The sequence below is a fragment of the Hylobates moloch genome, unplaced genomic scaffold (genome assembly GCF_009828535.3).
Source record: "Hylobates moloch isolate HMO894 unplaced genomic scaffold, HMol_V3 SCAFFOLD_14, whole genome shotgun sequence".
Taxonomy (NCBI): domain Eukaryota; kingdom Metazoa; phylum Chordata; class Mammalia; order Primates; family Hylobatidae; genus Hylobates; species Hylobates moloch.
In genome coordinates this window covers 5,836,800-5,856,191 of record NW_026652289.1, presented here as the reverse complement: position 1 = coordinate 5,856,191, position 19,392 = coordinate 5,836,800, and the positions used below count along the sequence as shown (strand labels likewise).

Below are 19,392 nucleotides of genomic sequence, written 5' to 3'. Positions count from 1 at the left end.
AAAGGCAGTCCTCAATACCAAACTCACTTCTTGTGGCTGTTTTCCTCTGCAATTTGGTCCTATAAGTTTTCACACTAGCTCCTAACAACCATAGGCAGATGTTTTTTACACATTTAACAAGTCTTTCTAGTTGTCCTCAGAGAAAGAATGACTTGTCCAAATAACTAGCCCTAGTACAGAAATCAAGACCATTTGAAAAAATATTAGGTCAGTTTGTCTATTTTACTGATTTTTTTTTAAAGAAAAAACTTGTTTATTACATTTACTGTTCTTTTGGTCTATTTTCTTTTTTTTTTTTTTTTTTTTGAGACGGAGTCTTGCTCTGTCGCCCAGGCTGGAGTGCAGTGGCGCAATCTCGGCTCACTGCAAGCTCCGCCTCCCGGGTTCACGCCATTCTCCTGCCTCAGCCTCTCCGAGTAGCTGGGACTACAGGCGCCCGCCACCACGCCCGGCTAATTTTTTTTTGTACTTTTAGTAGAGACGGGGTTTCACCGTGGTCTCGATCTCCTGACCTCGTGATCCGCCCGCCTCGGCCTCCCAAAGTGCTGGGATTACAAGCGTGAGCCACCGCGCCTGACCTTTTTGGTCTATTTTCTATTTCATTAGTCTCTTTATATTTTCCCTTAGAAGTAACTTGAACTTATTTCCTGGATGTTTAAATGATATTTTTCTTTATATTTACAGCTCACAAATTTTATTAGACTATGTTGCATGTTGACCATTCTGGGTCCATTTTTCCAGGTATGGTTGTGCCATTTTAATATGTAGTCATTATGTATTCTTTTTAATGACAGGACTTTTTTTGAATTAGTGTTTTATTATTAATACTTATTCTGATCAATTGCTTGGCTTTCTTTTTAAGAGAATTTAGTTATACATGTGTTTCATCATCTTTGTCAGACATCTATACATTTTTATCTCTATTTGTCTTATTCGCTAATATTTTTGATTTCCCATATTATGCTTTCTGTTGTGTTTATCCTGAGTGTTCCTTCTAATTTCATTTTAATTTTAGAACTCTTCATTTTTCTAACTTTTTCCAAAACATGCCACTTATTGTTTCACAGATTTGTGTTGTTTCATCATTTTATTTCTGATTTATACTGCTCTTTTAAAGCTTTAATCATTTCAAACAAAAATATAGTTTTCATATGATTTCTGTCAGTATTTTTTGTAGTTACTTCTAATCAAAACTTTTTTAAAATTTTCATTATTTTTCTTGTGATAAAGTTGTGCTGGGTTAAATCTTTTTCCTTTTTGTTTCATTTTACAATAAGATAGACATTCTTAGTTAATTAGGAGAAGGTTCCTGCAGGAGAGGATGAGATGAGTATATTTTTCCAGTCTTCTCCCTTGATACTACCTTCAAGGACTCAACATTTAACCCATCTCTCAGAGCTATATGGGATTGAGCTGTATGGGCTTCCACTTTTAGCCATGTGTTTCCTAGAACACTGTTTTTTACATTCTAAGGCTGTGCATGTTGTATTTTCTTTTGTAGTATTTCATAGGATGGAATTCTCTAGGGCCTCCCCTGGTTCTCAAGCCTTCTCTGTTACTCTTTCTATTCTACTCTGGCTCAATTTGACTTCTAAATCCAGCCCTTCCCCCGAGAGTGAGTCTCTGTTCTTCTGAGAGGAGTACTTGCTGAGTACTTCTGCTAACTTCAAGGACATAGACCATCACTGGCCTGTGCAATCATTACCAGCCACTCCAATGGCCTTGTGACTCATCTCCAACCCAGACCTCATGCAGTTCTATCCCAGTGTTGTGAGGACTCCTCTGCTTTTGGAGATGGGGACCTGTTGGTTATTTGCAGTTTTCTGACACTACCATAATCCCAACAGGCTGACCCCTTCCACCGCCTTCCACCTCTGCTGCTGGTCCTGTTGTTGCCAGTAATCCAGCTGTGTTGAAGGTGCCATCCATGTACTTTTTTCTTTGTCATCCTATTTTATCTGTGTTGGTTTCAGGAGGAGTTTGAGGTCAAACATCAACATGTTTCCACCATGACCCAAACTCCAGATGTGCATTTTTAAGTATATTTAAATCTAATTTAAAATGAAATTCATTTCTCTTTTCCTTCAAAGCTTGACATGTTAGAAATGCATTCTGTATTCAGTGTCTACGTTCTCATCTTTTAGCATTAACAAATTTCTCCCTCAATTGCTTTATTAAAATTTCAATGACAAAAAATATTGAGTTATTTTCCACATATGGTAGACTCTCATATGAACCTTTTGGTGGCATGTGACTCTGTGGACCCCTCCCCTCTCCTGGCACCTATCACCTCCCTGTCTTCACCTACACCATTAGCCCCGAATGTTCAGTCTTATTCCTTGGCTACTCTTCGGCAGGTGTCTTAGTGTATGATATTCCCTGGCTGGATTATACACTGTTGCTCTCACTTTTCCAGTGCTCACTAGGCAACCCCAGGACTCCCATGGTGACAAAATGCTTGTGACTACTTCTGTCCATTTTTGAAACATTAGTGAATCACTCCAAAACAAAAAATGAACAAACATCGTGGGATTAAGGAAAGTAAACTTGCCTTTCCAACCCTAAGAGATACACTTAAAAATCAACACTTTATGACTCAGCATGGAGATAAGAAAGGTCACCTGAAACAGAAAGACGGGCTCTTAGATCATCACCACTTATGTCATCATTTGGAGAGAGAAATGCTTATTTACTTATTTTGCTAATCCCAAATTAACTGTATGCCAGGATCCCCCTCCTACCTCGAATCCTTCCCCTTTCTTTTCTGAACATGCCATTAGAAAATTTCTCTTTAATGCAAACAGGACGTTTTCTAGGATTTTCTGAATAAGTAGAATATTGTGCTCTCCTTAAAGCTATCATGGACTAAGATGATAGTTATTATTCATTTTCTAATTCATTTTCCCCCCGAAAGACATAATTATAAAAGCAAGGGAGAAAATAGCAATTGACTTGTAAAAGAACAGATAAAGAAACAAAAATACCTGCAAGTTCAAAGGAAAACTAATTTAATTCTGACTTGTGTTTGTGCTGGACCTTGAAAGACCATTGGCTATTTTGAAGAGGTAAGCGATGAAGAGAAAAATCCCAACAGTACATTATCAAGGACAAAAAGTGGGTGCTCAGGCAGTGATGTTTTAAATTATTCCAATGTTCAACAAGTTCCCTTCACTTCTTCCCATAAAGCATTACAAATAAGGTACTTCTCAAATCTTGATAGCAAGCAACCTTTGGTCACTTCCATCTCACTATTACAACCTTGTAGGATATTTACCACAGGGGGGCAATTATATATTCTTCAGCTACAAAGGCAAAGGTTGGGTATTTTGTATTTGGTTTTCTATTCAAATCAAATGCAATTTGACTGCATTTGAGATGGATATTAGGGATGGAGATGGATCTTTCACTCCTAATGTGCTCCCTGAAATGCTAATGCATCATCACGTGAATGTGTCAATTACTGGTTTGACAAATGTGAAATCTGTATTTCTATGAAATTGTATTCATATTCATTTAAGAGTTTTAAAATTCCTAAAATATTTTGGAAAGGGAATTGAAGGCTCCATTTTAGTGGCAACACTCCACAATTTTGATTGAGTCGTCTCAGGACACTAACAAAGAAATAGCAGACATAGCAGACGGAGTCTTGATGAGTTTTTACCTGATACAAAAAGTCTGGCGCTGTTGCTCTGCCTCGTCTCTCCGGTGTATCGATGCCGCGTGATGCAGCGGTAGTTATACAATCCATCTTCATTCTGTACATCTTTAATATACAAGGCTCCCGTAGATGTGATGAGAAATCTAGATCCTGAAATAGAGGAAAACAATGGCTTGGTTAAAAGACAATGAAAGCAACCCAACTACATAGACAAAGTCCTTAAACAGTTTTTTTCTTCCCCACCTGAAGAAACTTAATGAAAAAGCTAAAAATGGGTGCGTGTGTCTGCGTGCATGTGTGTGTGTGTGTGTGTGTGTGTGTGTGTCAATTAAGGGTCCAAGCTGTTTTAACTTTTTGACTAGCCTACATTAAGGGTTTTTAGTACTTATGCTATACAATAAACATATACTTAGCAAATCTAACCTCATAAACTTTTTTTTAGATCATGCATTTATCTTACAGCAACGAAGCTGTCATATAATTGGTATATAGCAAACATAGATTTTCTTGGATCATTGCATTTCTTTTAGAATATGACAAATTAAGGGAATATTAACTTTTTGTTGCACATCTCTAGCTTATGAAAGTATAAACTTTTGTCTCAGCTTAAAATGTTTCAATAAAAGCACAAAAATATTAGACTACAAAGCAATAAAATATTCTACAAACTTCCCCTAAAAAGGCTGTCTTATTTCCTCACATTAACAACCAATATTTATCACTACATTCTATGACACACATGAATGCTTCCCAGATTCAGTGTTTTAGAATACTGTTATTTCTTAATCACTAATTTTTAAAGGAACTGCTCAAATCATTGACAATAACAATTTTCACCTCGAGAAAAAAATTCATGATCAGTCATTCCCCATTATGTCAGCACAAAACAATGCCCTATCTGTAACCTGTAATTTTTACCGGTAAAACTTCAGTTGAACAGAAAGGGCCAACATTGAGATCAAATATCGGTGTTAGTTTAAGAAGGGCAAACATGTTTTTTTCCCTTTGAAAATGTAACTTTTAAAGATATTTTTTGCTGTTCAATTTTAATTGGGTGATAAAACAAGTTGGAGCATAAAGGTAAAATGTACATGATCATCCTAAGTGGATTCTATAATTTCCCTAAAATAATAAAAATTCTGGTCTTTTACTTTAAAAAAAAAAAAAAAGTAGAGCTGAGAGTGCCTCATTGCACCTTGGTGGTGGGTAACTCAGTACACCTCCTGCCACCGTTAGACTCTTCTATGGGCTATTTCTGCACGTAATGTGATTCCACTAGAAAGAATGTGATTTTTCTCTTTGAAAAAAGACTAAAATGCCAAATAATCAACTTTTATTGCTTACTTTTCTCAGGTTCAGTTGAAACGTCCTTCAGTTTATTTCAGTCAGAATTTCCAGGAGTCTTAGCTTCAATGCTTTTGAGCTTTACATAATTAAATTGTAAACATAATTTCTTGGTCATTTTCTGCAATAACTACACATCATGCATAGGTCAGTTTCTCAGATAAATTAAAAATGGTTTATGATTTTTTTTTTGAGATAAGTTCTGGCTGTATTATCCAGGCTGTAGTGCAGTGGTATCATCTCAGCTCACTGCAGCCATCACCTCCTGAGCTCAAGCAATCCTTCCACCTCAGCCTCCCGAGTAGCTGGAACTATGGGAGTGGGCCATCACACCTGGCTAATTTTTGTATTTTTTCATAGAGACGAGATCTCACCATGTTGCCCAGGCTGGTCTTGAACTCATGAGCTCAAGTGATCCACCTGTCTTGGCCTCCCAAAGTGCTAGGGAGTGTAATCCCTCCCAAAGTGGGATTACAGGCATGAGCCACCATGCTGAGCCTAAAAATGATTTATGAATTCTCATGAGTTAGGAGTAATTCCAAAGAACACAGATGTGAAAAAGATCATAAAATAACAGAGCAAATACTGACCTTGTATAAGCTTTTCAAAGGAGCACAAATTAATTATTAAAGCTAGTATAAAATATCTTTAAAGTAATATTTATATTAACTTTCCAAACAATTCCAGTTAGACATTTAGTTTAAAATATACCATAAATAATGCTAGCTATTAGAGAAGCTGAAAAATCTCCTAAAGCTGTATATTCCAGATAATTTTGCTTTATTATTCCCCCAAATGAAAGCAACTAAAAATACCTTTTACCACTTGTCATGTGTCATCACACGCCAGCCTTTCTTATGATACACATTGTGTATAATGGAAACATTATTTCTCTTTCAATATATTTTGCATGCTTATATAATGCTTTAATAATCAGTTCCTTTAAAGTACAGTTTGATAGACAGAAAGGAAAGTCAAAAAAAAAGATGATGTATGTAATTTCTGTCACCTTCTTAGCATGGAGTATTTTCGTTAGAATTGACAGGCCATGAGTGGTGGCAAAATATAAGTGGAAAGGATTTTGTGTGCCATTTTCCAGAAAGGTTGAGAAATGCACACAGATAGCAGCAGCCTGCATTATTACCAATTCCAGAGAGGGCTCTGTTCTCTAGGAACTTTTTGTTCTCGTAATATCTAACATTTTTTTTGTTTACTCACTTATGTTAAATAAGGCTTTACGGCGTATCATTTCAGAAGAACTTGAACCTTTGATTGTCTTAAGCATTTTTTGAGATGTTTACAGCAATGAAGGAGTTGACATTAACTGAGTTTCTGTGCGTAAACCCATTTATGCCTAGCGTTTCATTATTGAAACGCTAAGCATGTGGCAGTTATTTATCTCCTGCTGCTCAAGGTCATTGCCAAGGTCTGATTGCAAACATTCAAAAAATTTCAACCTCAGGCATAAATGGGTTAATCTGACCTCCTTTGTCTAGTCCTTCATTTCTCAATTTATCTCATCTTGAAATTGATCAACATTTTAAAACACAAAATAAGGTTGAAAAGTAGGATGTTTTAATTATGAGAGGAACAGGTAAGTCCAGGGTCCTTGGGTACAGTCTCAACTCAGGAGTCCTGCGGAACTATCAAGGGACAAGGACACAGCTATGTCATTAGAGCACCAAATACGTCAGCCCTGTGGTAACAAGGAATCATTTTAACTGCTCCCTAACTTGCCACTGTACCCCACTTGCTACCTTATGCCACCAAAGGTTTCCATGTCATATGGAATAAATGGTTTGTTCATGTCCTTCAATGGGATTATTGGATGTGCTTCTGTTAAAACAGGCAAATGTTTAAATACAATTTATTGGCATCAAAAAGTGCAAACACACAATTCTGGCTCGTTCTGTCTCCCTTTGTGTGTGTTTCTGTATCACACACACTCAAGCACACACACACACCCTTGACTACTCAGAACTGTCTGGTAACATACAACTGTGCAAAGCAAAAATTTTATGAGTAACTTTATTTTCCTCGGAATACTATTAGCATTTTAACCGGACACATTTCTAAAACATAGTTCATACTTTTTGTCATGTTAAACACACTGCAATTCAGAGCCTACTGAACAGTGAATGATTTTTGGATTTTGAGTCATCATTTTGGACATCGATTATTGAGCCATGCTGCTCAGTTACTAGAGGGATGTCTCAGAAGCTATCTGGCATCTCAGGATGCATGGAATGGTCCCAGACTGCCAGATGTTCAAGTCTCTGAGCTTGTCTTTATTAGATTTTCTGCTTCCTCCTTTACTATCCAGCTGTTATATGTTACTTCCCTTTGTTATCAGTATCTTTGTCAACACACAGTGTGATGCATTCAGTATGCTGAGAGTTAGAAAACAGACATATCAAAGCTGTTAGGACTTTGTATAAACTAAGAGTAAATAGGTTATGAGCAAGTAACATAGTGGTTTTCCAATGTCAGTTAACATGAGCTTGCATGTTAGTGCCACTAAAATAAATCCAGTGCTTGGTGCCAGTTCAGTCAGCCTGGTTAAGATCAGCATAGGGGCCAGTGGGATATTTCTATGTAGGGACATGAAACTACCAAAGAAAATGGGGCGATAGCCCAGTTGGAAAATGTTGCAGAAACCCTCAGAGTTGGAGTTCTACGGCCACGTTCTTCCCATTGTCATGGTGCTGAGCAGCAAAAAACACCCATAGAGCAGTGGGTTCTGAAACTCAGGCATGACACCATTTTGGGTTTTCTTCAAAGGCAGATATTAAAATAGCAGCAGTTCTAGAAATCTATTTTGCTGAACTATGGGTTGTTAAAGCTGAAAGTCAGATCTTTAAGATCTGAGCTGCAGAAAGCAGGCATGCATGATCTCCAGAAAGAGGCACATCAGAGTTGATTCTAAAAACTAGCATGTGTTATAGGTGGGCAGGAAACAGAGCCAAGTGATGCACCCATTCGTTGGACCAGCACTGTCCTAGGCTCCAGAAATGCAAAAAGGAGAGAGACAGCCCCTATCTCTAGGGAGCTTGTAATCTAAACAGATTTGAGCCTTTGGGTTTAGGAACATTCGAAGAAGTTGAGGAAAAAGGACAGAAGGGCAGAACCTGGAGAGCAATCAGGGAAGTAGCATTGTCCTCATCTCGCTGGGATGAAGGGGCTACTGATACCCAGAGAGGAAAACTGGTATTTATCCCCATACCTGCTTTTATCCTTGTGTGTTATTCTAATACAAATAATTAACTTTATATGTTAAAGTCCTCATCATTAATGTGCTTGTTCAATCTTCTCAGCTAACTTTTTCTTTGTTCTTATGAAGAATCAAATTAAAAGATCTTTCCCTGGTTTCAGGTGCAACAAGCTCATCCACTTTGGAGATTTCTCAGTGTGGAAGAAAAAACCTGGGCTTTGGAAGCCAGTGGATCTGAACTACAAAACCGTCATTGTCCCTTTCTAGCTGTGTGGCCTCAGTCTAGTCATTCAACTCTAAACTTTGCTTTCTTCATCTAGAAAAAAGAGAGATGATGAGTAATCTCTTTGTTCTGCTGTTGAAGATCAAATTAAAATGCATTTATGTCATCTAGCAGATAGTCATGCATCCATTGCACAGCAGAATGACTAAGCTCAATAATAATGTATTCTGTATTTCAAAATAGCTCAGAGAGTAAATTTCAAATATCTCATCACAAAAAAAGGGATAAGTGAGGTGACAGATATGTTCATCATCTTGATGTAATCATTTCACATTGTGTTTATACATAGGTGTGTATATATAGACATATACAAAATCAACACATTGTACCCAATGAATGTATATAATTATAACTTTTCAATTGAAAAAATATTAATAATAAAGAAAAAATGACAATGGTATCTATCCTAGTAAATGTCATGTTTGTTATTCTGCTGCTCTGGCCAATCCACAGGTGTATAAAATGTAGCCTGTGTGAGCCAGACAGGGAAGATTCCACTGGTGTAAACATAGCAGGGCCCCATTTCAATTGTTTGTTTGCTTACTCATGAAAGGCAACCTCATATATTAAAGAAAGCATCTGAGTGGTAATGACGTAGATGAATTTTACATCACGATTCTGCCATTTGGAGCTATGTCACCACAGGCAAAATATTTACCGGACCTCTGAGCCAATGTCACATGACACAGCGTTGGTAAACATAGAAAGATATACTGAGTCCATGGAGTATTTTTGTATACCCCAGTGAAAGGCTTGGGGAAAGGAGGATCACAGACATCTGCTATTAACTGAATGTTTGCATCTGCACAAAATTTATATGATGAATTCTTAAACCCCAATATGACAGTATTTGGAAATAAAGCTTTTGGGAAGTAATTAGGTATAGATGTGATTATAAGGGTGGGACCAGACCTCACTTTCTCTCTCTGCCCTGTGGGATCACAGTGAGAAGGCGGCTATCTGCAATCCAGGAAGGGAGCCCTCATCAGGCACCAAATCTGCCAATACCTTGATCTTGGACTTCCCAGGCCCCAGAACAGTGAGAGATAAATTTTTGTGGTTTAAGCCTCCCAGTCCATGATATTTTGTGACAGTAGCCCAAGCTGACCAAGATATTATCTTCAGAAGTCTTTTCCACAGTAGAAATGGATATTCACAGAAACTCAGGGACTTTCCCCAAAATTATTATCATGTTACTTGAACAATTCTCCCTGGCATATCTGTTAGTATCTGAGCATAAAAAAAACATATCCTGAAGTTCTCAAAATTAATCATTTCTTGTCCATCATATTTTATCTAACAGGAAGGCCCTCTGCTTCTACCTCCAAAATATATCCTGAATCCATCCACTTTCCTCCCTCAACACTGTACCACACACATCTAAGGATTGTAGCTTTCAAACTCTCTGTGTCCACTTCTGCTTCCCTACAATTTAATCTCTACTCATCATGCATGAGCACTTAGCAATATACATCATTTAGTGCCTTGAAGGAATCCCACTAGACCTAACCACTTATGATGGTCTATGATGGTTTGGGCTTTGACCATATCTCCAAAAGCTTCCCCTCCACTCTCTCCTTCTTCCACCATACCCAGGCCATGCTGTACTTCTTTTATTTGCTCTGACTGGAGGCTCTGAGCCCAGATCTCTCCCTGGATGGGTCCTTCTTGTCATCCTGGCCTCAGTTTTTAAGCCAAATTTCCGGCAAAGTCACATTATCATGGTCACTCATGATGACAGACTTGGTTTTATTACACCTGTATGTGACATTATCTTGTGCATGAGATTGGTTGAACATTTTCCTCCTTCATCTAGAATAGCAAGAATGCATTTTGTCTTGTTCAACATTTTATCTCCATTACATAGAACAGTACTTGGCTATGACATCCTAAAATATTTGTTGAATGCATGGGCTGATGAAACAGTCTATTATTGCTTGTATTCAAAACATCCTTTCCTAGGTCTCAGTAAAAAGAAAGCTAAAGTACCTTTTTTTAGATTTCAGCACATTTCCTCATGTAGACTACATAAAAAGAGTTTGTTCCCCTCCAGAGATGAATATATTCTTATATGAAAATGAGCATATTTTAAGATGGTGATGAATTATTCTTTCATTATGCTCCCTGGCTTTTTACTATGTGGTTAAGTTGTTAGATCTTCAGTAAAGGCAACACTACTTGGGGGAAGATTTTAAAAGCTTATGTCATTTTTCACTTAGAGAAATATATCTTAGAGCTCTTGTTTGTTTTGTTTTTCCTATTGCAGTCTATACGAATTGAGTTAATAGCAATTAAAAGAACAGATGGCTCTGCTAATAAGATGCCAAATGGTAGCACAACCACGATGAAACTTTTATCAGCTGTGCCCGCCGTCTCCAATTGATGGCCACACTGTGTCATGAAACTGAGCTTTCTTCAAAGCCGTTTCAATAACAGTTTCTGAAATATTAGAGGAACATAAGAATTAAATCTAAGTTCTAAGTATACAGCATTAGAAATGACACGAGTCTCTTAGCATTAACTAAAATAGAAGTGGAAATAGAAGACGTATATATATATTTTATATAGATATGATTATATATAAAGGATTATATATCTTATATAGATATGATATATATAAAGGATTAGATGCAGGCATGAATGAGCTACAGATATTTCCTGAGCAATTGAGTTGCCAGATAAAACTATGCACATGTTGAAAGCTGCATATAAGAGAAAAGAAGAGTCCCCTAAAGAGAAGACATCTAACCTGATGTTATGAGCTGAATTTCCCCCTTCCTTAAAACTTTATGTTAATGTCCTAACCTGCGGTACCTCGGGATGTGACTTTATTTGGAAATAGGGTCAGTCACTGCAGATGTAATATGTTAAGATGAACTCATACTTGGATAGTGTGTACCCCTAATCCAATGTGACCAGTGTCCTTATAAAAAGGGGAAATTTAGATAGAGACATGGACATTAACGTGAATCCTAATCAGAGCCAACAGGTTCTAGGTGGAGGCCACCACTGCTTTCAGCATTATTTATGTTATGACACATTTAGTTCTTACAATGACTCCAAGAGGAAGATACTGTTATTCCCATTTTTCAGATGAGAAAATTGAGAAACAGAGAAGTTCAGGGACTTGCCCCAGTTTATACAAGTATCTGTGCCAGGATGGTGCCCTGGCATGCTGGCTCACGCCCTCATGCAAATCTCTCCCCTGGGTTTGGGCCATGGCACAAGTGTGAGACGGCAAGGCATGGGCAAGCGGAGGTACAACCAGAGTGGGGCAGAAGCCATGGGCACAGAAAGAAATTTGACCTAAAGGTTCAACAGAGCTGGGGTGAGGAGAAGAAGATGCCAGGTATTGATTCTGAGGGACCTATGGGGTTGGGGTGGCCTTGGTAGAGCAAAGGAGTTGGGGTGGGGAAGATTCTGTTTCAGAAAAGATAAGAGCTCAGCTGTGAGCATGCTGAGTCAGTTAAAATAAAAAAAAGTCAAGCTGGAGACAGGGTGTTGGAAACCAACTATGCTTGTTGAGGAGGAGCCCTTCATGAGAACTGAAGTTCAGTAACTCCCCAGGAAGGAGAGTGAAGGAAGAAGGCCAGGAAAAGACCCAGGAAAGGAGTGAGAGGAGGCATGGAGGACACAAGCCAGCGTGGTGCTAAGAAAGCCAGGGGAGGAGAGGACTCCTAAAGGATGGTGCAAATGGCCGCAGCTCTCTGCCTTCCTATTGCCATAGCCTTGAGTACATATACAACCTGCACAAAGGGGCAATATTGCCTTTTTGGGAAAATCATGATATTAAATAAGAACATCCGTGTAAGTACCTGACAGAGAAAAGCACTTTAGAGTAGCTCTAATGTGTAATAAAATTTGATAAAATATTCCTGCTGAACCAATAAAAATATTAAATGTCTAAGAGCTAGAAATGCACAAAATTGAGTTAAAGAACACTCCACGTCATTACCAAATGATATAATAGAAGCCCTGGATAAATGAAGAGGCATATCCAATTCTAGGATTAGACAACTCGATATTGCAAAAATGTCACTTTGTCACAAGTGAAATGAATTACATTTTAATTAATTGCTGAACAAAATTTACTTAGAACTTGATCAAATCAATATAAATTAAAATGAGAGATTTTCATCCAGGAGATTAGAACAAAAACCAAAATGTTTGAAAATAAGTGGTCTTGACAAAGGGTGTGGGAAATAAAAACCTCTATAGGTGGGCATGTAAATTGGTGAAGGCTTTTGATTTTTGAAGGGCAACTTGCCAGTATATTTCAAGTGTGAGACTTGCATACTTTTCAATCCCTCTTGCAACGTCAAGGACGATCCTATGGAAAAACTCAGATGTGCACACTTTGATGTTCACCCCCAAATGCACCGATGCATAATTTAACAATGAAAAATTATATATAAACCTGCATGCCAATCAAGGGATAAATAAGTAAATGAATTAGGGTACATCTATACTCTGCAGTTACATAAAAGACAGCAAGGTATATGTACACATACCCTGCAGAAAAATCTCCACTAGTGGTTACATAACAATCTGTAATGTTATGTACCAAAGGCAGTGGTATATAAATAAATTTGTGTATGCAAATGAACAGAGAGGCCTGGATCAGCAGATATCTGCCCAAATGTTAACTGTAGTTGCCTCTGAAATCATGAGTGAATTAGGGGAAGGGGAGGAGAAATTATGTTTCATTTCCCACTGTCATGTATTTGAGTATCTTAAAAGACGACTCTATCAACGTGCTTCTTGGGTAGTTAAAATGTATTTTGGAAAAAGATGTCAGTGGGTGGTGAGCATATGGACACAGTAGACGTAAACCAAACCCATGTAACACACAACACAGAAGGAGATAAATGTAGGATGATGTTGCTGTCGGGAGTAGATGCGTCGAAGAGGGCTTTTATTATGCTTGCTTTTCAAGCTGGTCGCTACCCGGACGTGCCTAAACGCAGAAGGGGAGACTTTCAATATTCACCCTGGTCTTTGTAATCCCTCCGCTCCAAATACCTCACACAAAAGTTGAATCTGCCACGTAGCTGATCTCTGCCTCTTCCTGAACTTCTGTGATAATTCCCCATTTCACGCATAATTGCATCAATCCAGTTGATTTGGGTGTTAGCACTGCCTCCTCAAAATGGCAGTTGCCTCTCTGGAGACAAAGGGATCCTCTTGTTTGCCCCACTTACCTGCTGCCCCCAAAGGTTTGCACAGTGCTAAATTAAGTGATTGTTTAGAAGATATACATACTTCGAGATTTTTCTAAAAATAGGATCAGTAAAATAAGGGATCATATTGAGAGGGGCAGAGCTCTCACCATATCATTTTATTTAACCTTCAGTGGAGCCTATTATGTTTAGGAGAGCATCATCAAGATATCCAAGAAATAATGAAGCCCCAGCGTGGATCTTGAGCTGCCTGGGAGAAATCATTTGGCTAGAAATAACACCATTACATGGGGCATGAGGAATAAGCTTACAATTCGGCTGGATCCAGTATGTAAGAAGAGATTTGGTGTATATATTTTAAATTCTCTCAAAGCAATTTCACTAAGACATTTCTTTTTTGTAAATAAAATTCTCTCAGTAAAATTCTCCTGCAGTTAAATGAGCCTCAATTATACACTACTAATTTAAGCCTGCATACTGCATTCCAACTGTATACCTAATTACCCTATTTAGTTTGTTAATGATAAGATCTTTGTGCAGATATTCGAGTCTGTCATTAATCTTTGCTCTAGATTTCTAGTTGTTTACAATAATGAATCCTTAGAAAGAATATAATTGTATAATTCCTTTACTTTTAAAGGAATTACTTCCAGAATTTTTTATTAAAGAACCAAAGAAGCTCATAAAACTTATAAATTGTATTTATTTATTTATATGATGAACAAGATGGTTTTGGCCACTGACATTTGAAAGCAAATATTTCAGTTGGGAACACAGACAAAAAGAGTACATTGACAAAGAAAATAAATCCACTCTCATAAATGCATTTATGTGAATTGCAAAACGGAAGTTGACTCTAGTAAAGAGAAGACCTGTTTAGACGGTGGGAGTTTGGAGTGGGGTGTGAATGCAAGGATTTCTGAGGGCGTGCACTTCAGCAGAGCCACAGAAGGTAGGAAGATAAGAAGGGGTTATTCATGGATAAGTAGAGCTAAGAACAAGGTTAAAGGAAAAGTATGTTTGAGGCGGGAAAAACTGTGGCATATCCAAGGATCTGACACAAGATATGGTTTGAAAATAGAACTGATAGGACATAGAATTGGCCTGAATGCCAGGATGAGGCAAAGGCCAGATGAGGACCAAGGTGGCTGCTAGGTCTTGGTGAGGAGACCTGAACAGGTGAAGAGTCCTCCTGCCAGGAATAAGAACCAGGGGGCGTGGCACTGGCTGTCCATGGCTGACCTATTTTGGACTTTGGGGAATTGAAATTAGCCCTTTATAGAGATATGGAAAGAGGAAGGAAGAGAATGCTATTGGATGTGCTCGTTGTATCAGGCGGACTCATCTTTAGAAGAGGTACATCAGCATTATTTCCTGTCCCACAAGATTTCTGCATTTTGGGGCTGGAAGGGAATGTGTATGTCAGGTTGATTGTCTGTTCCAGTTGTGGCTGCACAATACAGTGCTGATTAAAAAGCAACATGTACAAAAAGGAAAAAATAAGTGAAGGAAGGTCAGAGCACGGCACTTCAGCCCACAATGACTGTGCTTACCTGGTCTGTGTTAGCAACCCAAAAGGAATTTAAGACACTGGGCTTATTGGCAAAACACATGAAAATTAACTGTAAAGTCTGTCTGCCTGATACAGATGACATAGGATTATGGGAAAGAATCTGGAAAAATAGGAACCACCATAAAGAATGAAAATAGACACTATGTTGTGGCCCCTTAATATTATGGGGCAATGGTTTTTCACACTCTGGGTTCTCCTATTAATGGGTTGTGAAATCAGTTTCATGGATTGTAGCTTTATTTTTTTAAAAAAAATGAAATAAAAGAGCATAGAATGTATCAGCGTGTTATCAAATAGTGGTGATAAATATTCTGCAGCTTTCTTTCAGTACACCTGTGCGTACATAAGATTATGTGTTTGTATATTTGTATGTGTATTTATGCGTATGCATTGCTGAGTTCTAAGATGAAATGTCTTTTTTCTATGTATTTCTTACTGTAAGTCAGAGCAAAAAATGTTTGAAGAGGCTTTTTCAACATCTTAGTGATGGAATTGTTACTTTTCTGACTAGGCTTCTGTTTCAAAGCAAGGCTAATCGTCTTTTAGCCTCAGCTGGTATACCTGGGATTCTTAAAGTTCTCTCTTCAAATATTTCTGCATTTTAAATTAAGGATTTCTGCTTTAGCAAGTCCCCTAGTTCTTATTCCTGGTAGGAGGACTCTTCACCTGTTCAGGTCTCCTCACCAAGACCGAGCAGCCACCTTGGTCCTCATCGCCTTTGCCTCATCCTGGCATTCGGGCTAATTCTATGTCCTATCAGTTCTATTTTCAAACTATATCTTGTATCATTTCCTTGGATGTGCTACATTTTTTCCCACCTCAAACACATGCTTTGAGACCAGCAAGTCTATAAGGCCACAGGCTTGGTTGCATATATAATGGGAATAGCAGAGAAAGCAGTTTATTTTTTAAAAATGCAACATCATCTGAAGGTCTTGGATTACATTTGTTTCCCGATGACACGCGATGATGCCACAGGAAACTAGAATGAGTTTACTGAGGCATCCATACAAATGTACATGCAAATATGCATACTTACAAGAATACCCAAGGGCAGAAACCAGGTCAGATGCGGTCCCTTGTGTCACTCCACTCCACGGCCTTTTGGTTTCAGATAGTCTGACCTCATGAGAATCTTTGAGACTGGCTTTCATGTCACAGAGCCTTGCACTGTGAGAGCAACTCAATTCCCTAAATGACTTCCCCAGATCTAGCTTAACACAAACTCCATTGCCTTGCAATATCCTTTGTAACAAAACGGTATTAATAAAATCACGTAGCAACTGCCCACCATATGCAGACCTAGTAATGGAATCCAAGGTACCTAAAGGCTAATTCCTAATGAGAAGGAAAGGAAACATATCATAAAGTAAAAGCGCAAACAATTGCAAAACAGAGGCAAACAGTGTCGGTTGGATATACGTAAGCGCTGATGTAAAGAGAGATTGGAAATGATGTATCTGGCCGGGCAGGTGGCTCAACGCCTATAATCCCAGCACTTCGGGAGGCCGAGGCAGGCAGATCACCTAAGGCCAGGAGTTCGAGACCAGCCTGGCCAACACGGTAAAACACCGTCTCTACTAAAAATACAAAAATTAGACAGGCATGGTGGTGTGCACCTGGAATCCCAGCTACCCAGGAGGCTGAGGCAGGAAAATTGCTGGAACCCGGGAGACAGAGGCTGCAGTGAGCTGAGATCATGCCACTACTGCACTCCAGCCTGGGTGACAGAGCAAGAGAGCAAGACTCCCTCTAAAAAAAAGAAAAAAAGAAAAGAAAAGAAAATGATATATCCATGATGAATTAAGATGGAGTGGAACCCACTAATGGTATGCAGCTGATAAGATGCTATAGAGAAATGCTATCCGGACACATGGTGAGACTTTTTCCCCTCTGTAAATCTCAATTCTTGTGATTCTTTCAAAGGGAAAGCCACAGAAGGTACCAGTTATCCACTCACCTACTTAGGTGCCTCCACTAGAATTCTCAGCACGTTTTTGCAGAATTAAGTTATCTTCACTACTGCTCTAACACTTTTTAATCTCCTTTTTTTTTTTTTTTTTTTTTTTTTTTAAGACAAAGGAAACGTAAACTACTGGCTTAGAGTCTTTGGAAGGCAATTGTATCTGACTAGAATTTAATATTATTGTTTTACTTTCATTGTATTGCATTTATCTGTATGGCTAGTTAAACTGATTTTCCGTTTAAAAGTAGTAATGCATTTTTTTTACAATTACATTGTTTTAAGTAAACAAGAATTATTCAAAAGACAAAAACACTAGCACAGATGGTATTCAGTGATTGCAGATATCATAAAGATAGTTCATGAATGACAAAGATTTGAGAAGTAGTGTGTTCACGATGCTTCCTGGAAGAGGTGGGTTATACAATGTTTCTTGGAGAAAGGGATAGGGGTCTACTGCTAGGAGGGAAAGATGAAGCTACTCAGGAGGACGAGGAAACAGGCAGTTGGCCTGCCCTCTGCTTGGAGATCACAGCCAAGGAAGCACAAGAGAGGCATCCCCTGGAGGAGCTCCGTGGGCTGCAGGGCTGACATGGCCCAGGTAAGCAGGAGTTCGGGGAGGCCCACGGGTTGGTGCCAGGACAGTGGTAGATGATTTTCATTTTCAGACTGCGAGACAAAAGGTAGATGTAAGGGAGGCAGAGGTGAAATCGCGATGGTTAAAACAGAGAATGCTGAGAGCAGAGCAAGGCAGTTGCTAAAGCTGTTACTAAAACTGGACAGCAGAAGGCCTGGCGTGGTGGCTCACAGCTGTAATCCCAGCACTTTGGGAGGCCTAGGTGGGTGGATCAGCTGAAGTCAGGAGTTAGAGACCAGCCTGACCAACATGGTGAAACCCCATCTCTACTAAAAATACTAAGTTAGCCGGGCATGGTGGCACATGCCTGTAATTCCAGCTACTCGGGAGGCTGAGGCAGGAGAATTGCTTGAATTTGGGAGGCAGAGGTTGCGGCGAGCCAAGACCGCACCATCGCACTCCAGCCTGGGCAACAAGAACAAAACCCCATCTCAAAACAAAAACAAAAACAACAACAACAACAACAACAACAGGGCAGCAGAGATGGACGACGGATCGGGAAAGCCAGCCAGAGAGCATGAGGCCAGGACAGAAAGAGGCACAGGGAGCTCTGCTCAGTTCCTCTACAGGGGATCTCTCAGGCTCACAACCGGCCCGTCCTCTAGGGAAGTTCTGCCCTCATCATGATCCTTCTTTCGTCTCACTCCCCATGCACTTCCTCTGTCCCTCCTCCCACTGCCATTTATTTAACTGAAAAAGTGCCAGTCACCCACAGATGCATAAAATACTCATCCATGTACCCATTTCTTAAAATTGATCATTGTTAACTATTTGGTGTAATTTGCTTTATTTATTTTTAATGAAAGAAACAGAACTTTACAGAAAATGCTTTTTCTCTTTGTTCCTTCCCCATCCTATCTTTTTCTCCTAAAAAACCCTATTATCAGAAATATGAGCGTGTATTCCCAGTTTTTTTTTATTTTATTACCACACACTCACACACATAGCTATGGCAATGAACTTCACATAGTATGGTTCTGTATTTTCTCTCTTTGTCTTTCAAACTTACATAAATATTTTACTATTTCTCAAGGAAAAACTCACTTTTCCCATCCAACATTATGTTTTCTTAAGATCTATGTTGATATAAAGAAATCTAGTTCTTTCTTTTTAATGAAAATAAAGTATATTTTATGAATGTAACTCATGCTAACCATGGCAATAAAATCTCCATCAAGCATGCATTTAGTTCTGTATTTTGTTCAATGCTGTATTCCCAGTCCCTAGAACACATACAGAGTAGTTGTTCATTAAATGTTTGTCAAATGAATGAATCAATGAATCCACTCATTTCACTGCTGACAAGCAGTAAAACTGATGTCAATTTTGCACAAACTTTTGCAAGATTCCTCGGCACCCACATAAGAGTCGTGCTAATACATCTACCTGGAAATGTATGTATTGCGTTGACAGATGTTGTGTTATTGGTTTTGTGGGATGCTCTGAAATGCTGTGTGACTTCTTAAGGGCTTGGCACATGCTGTGGGCTGTTAATGTGGCTGAGGGGTTGGCTCTCACATGCCCACTGCAGAGAGGCTGTGTG

The 19,392-nt window shown here is 38.8% G+C and overlaps 1 protein-coding gene and 1 long non-coding RNA gene across 2 annotated transcripts in view; one reads left to right on the top strand and one right to left on the bottom strand.

The window, feature by feature from the left end:
* The window catches only part of DSCAM (DS cell adhesion molecule), a gene marked incomplete at its 5' end in the record, with an annotated part of 789,264 nt that overhangs the window by 323,490 nt on the left and 446,382 nt on the right, over window positions 1–19,392 (bottom strand). Inside the window, one exon of the mRNA XM_058427845.1 lies at window positions 3,662–3,808. Within this exon, the coding sequence (XP_058283828.1) occupies window positions 3,662–3,808 (147 nt within the window). The remainder of the gene's footprint in view (window positions 1–3,661; window positions 3,809–19,392) is intronic.
* LOC116482099 (uncharacterized) lies at window positions 16,748–19,039 on the top strand. Its single transcript, XR_004251769.2, has 3 exons — window positions 16,748–17,125; window positions 17,326–17,813; window positions 18,254–19,039. It is a non-coding gene; the product is annotated as an uncharacterized LOC116482099 (long non-coding RNA).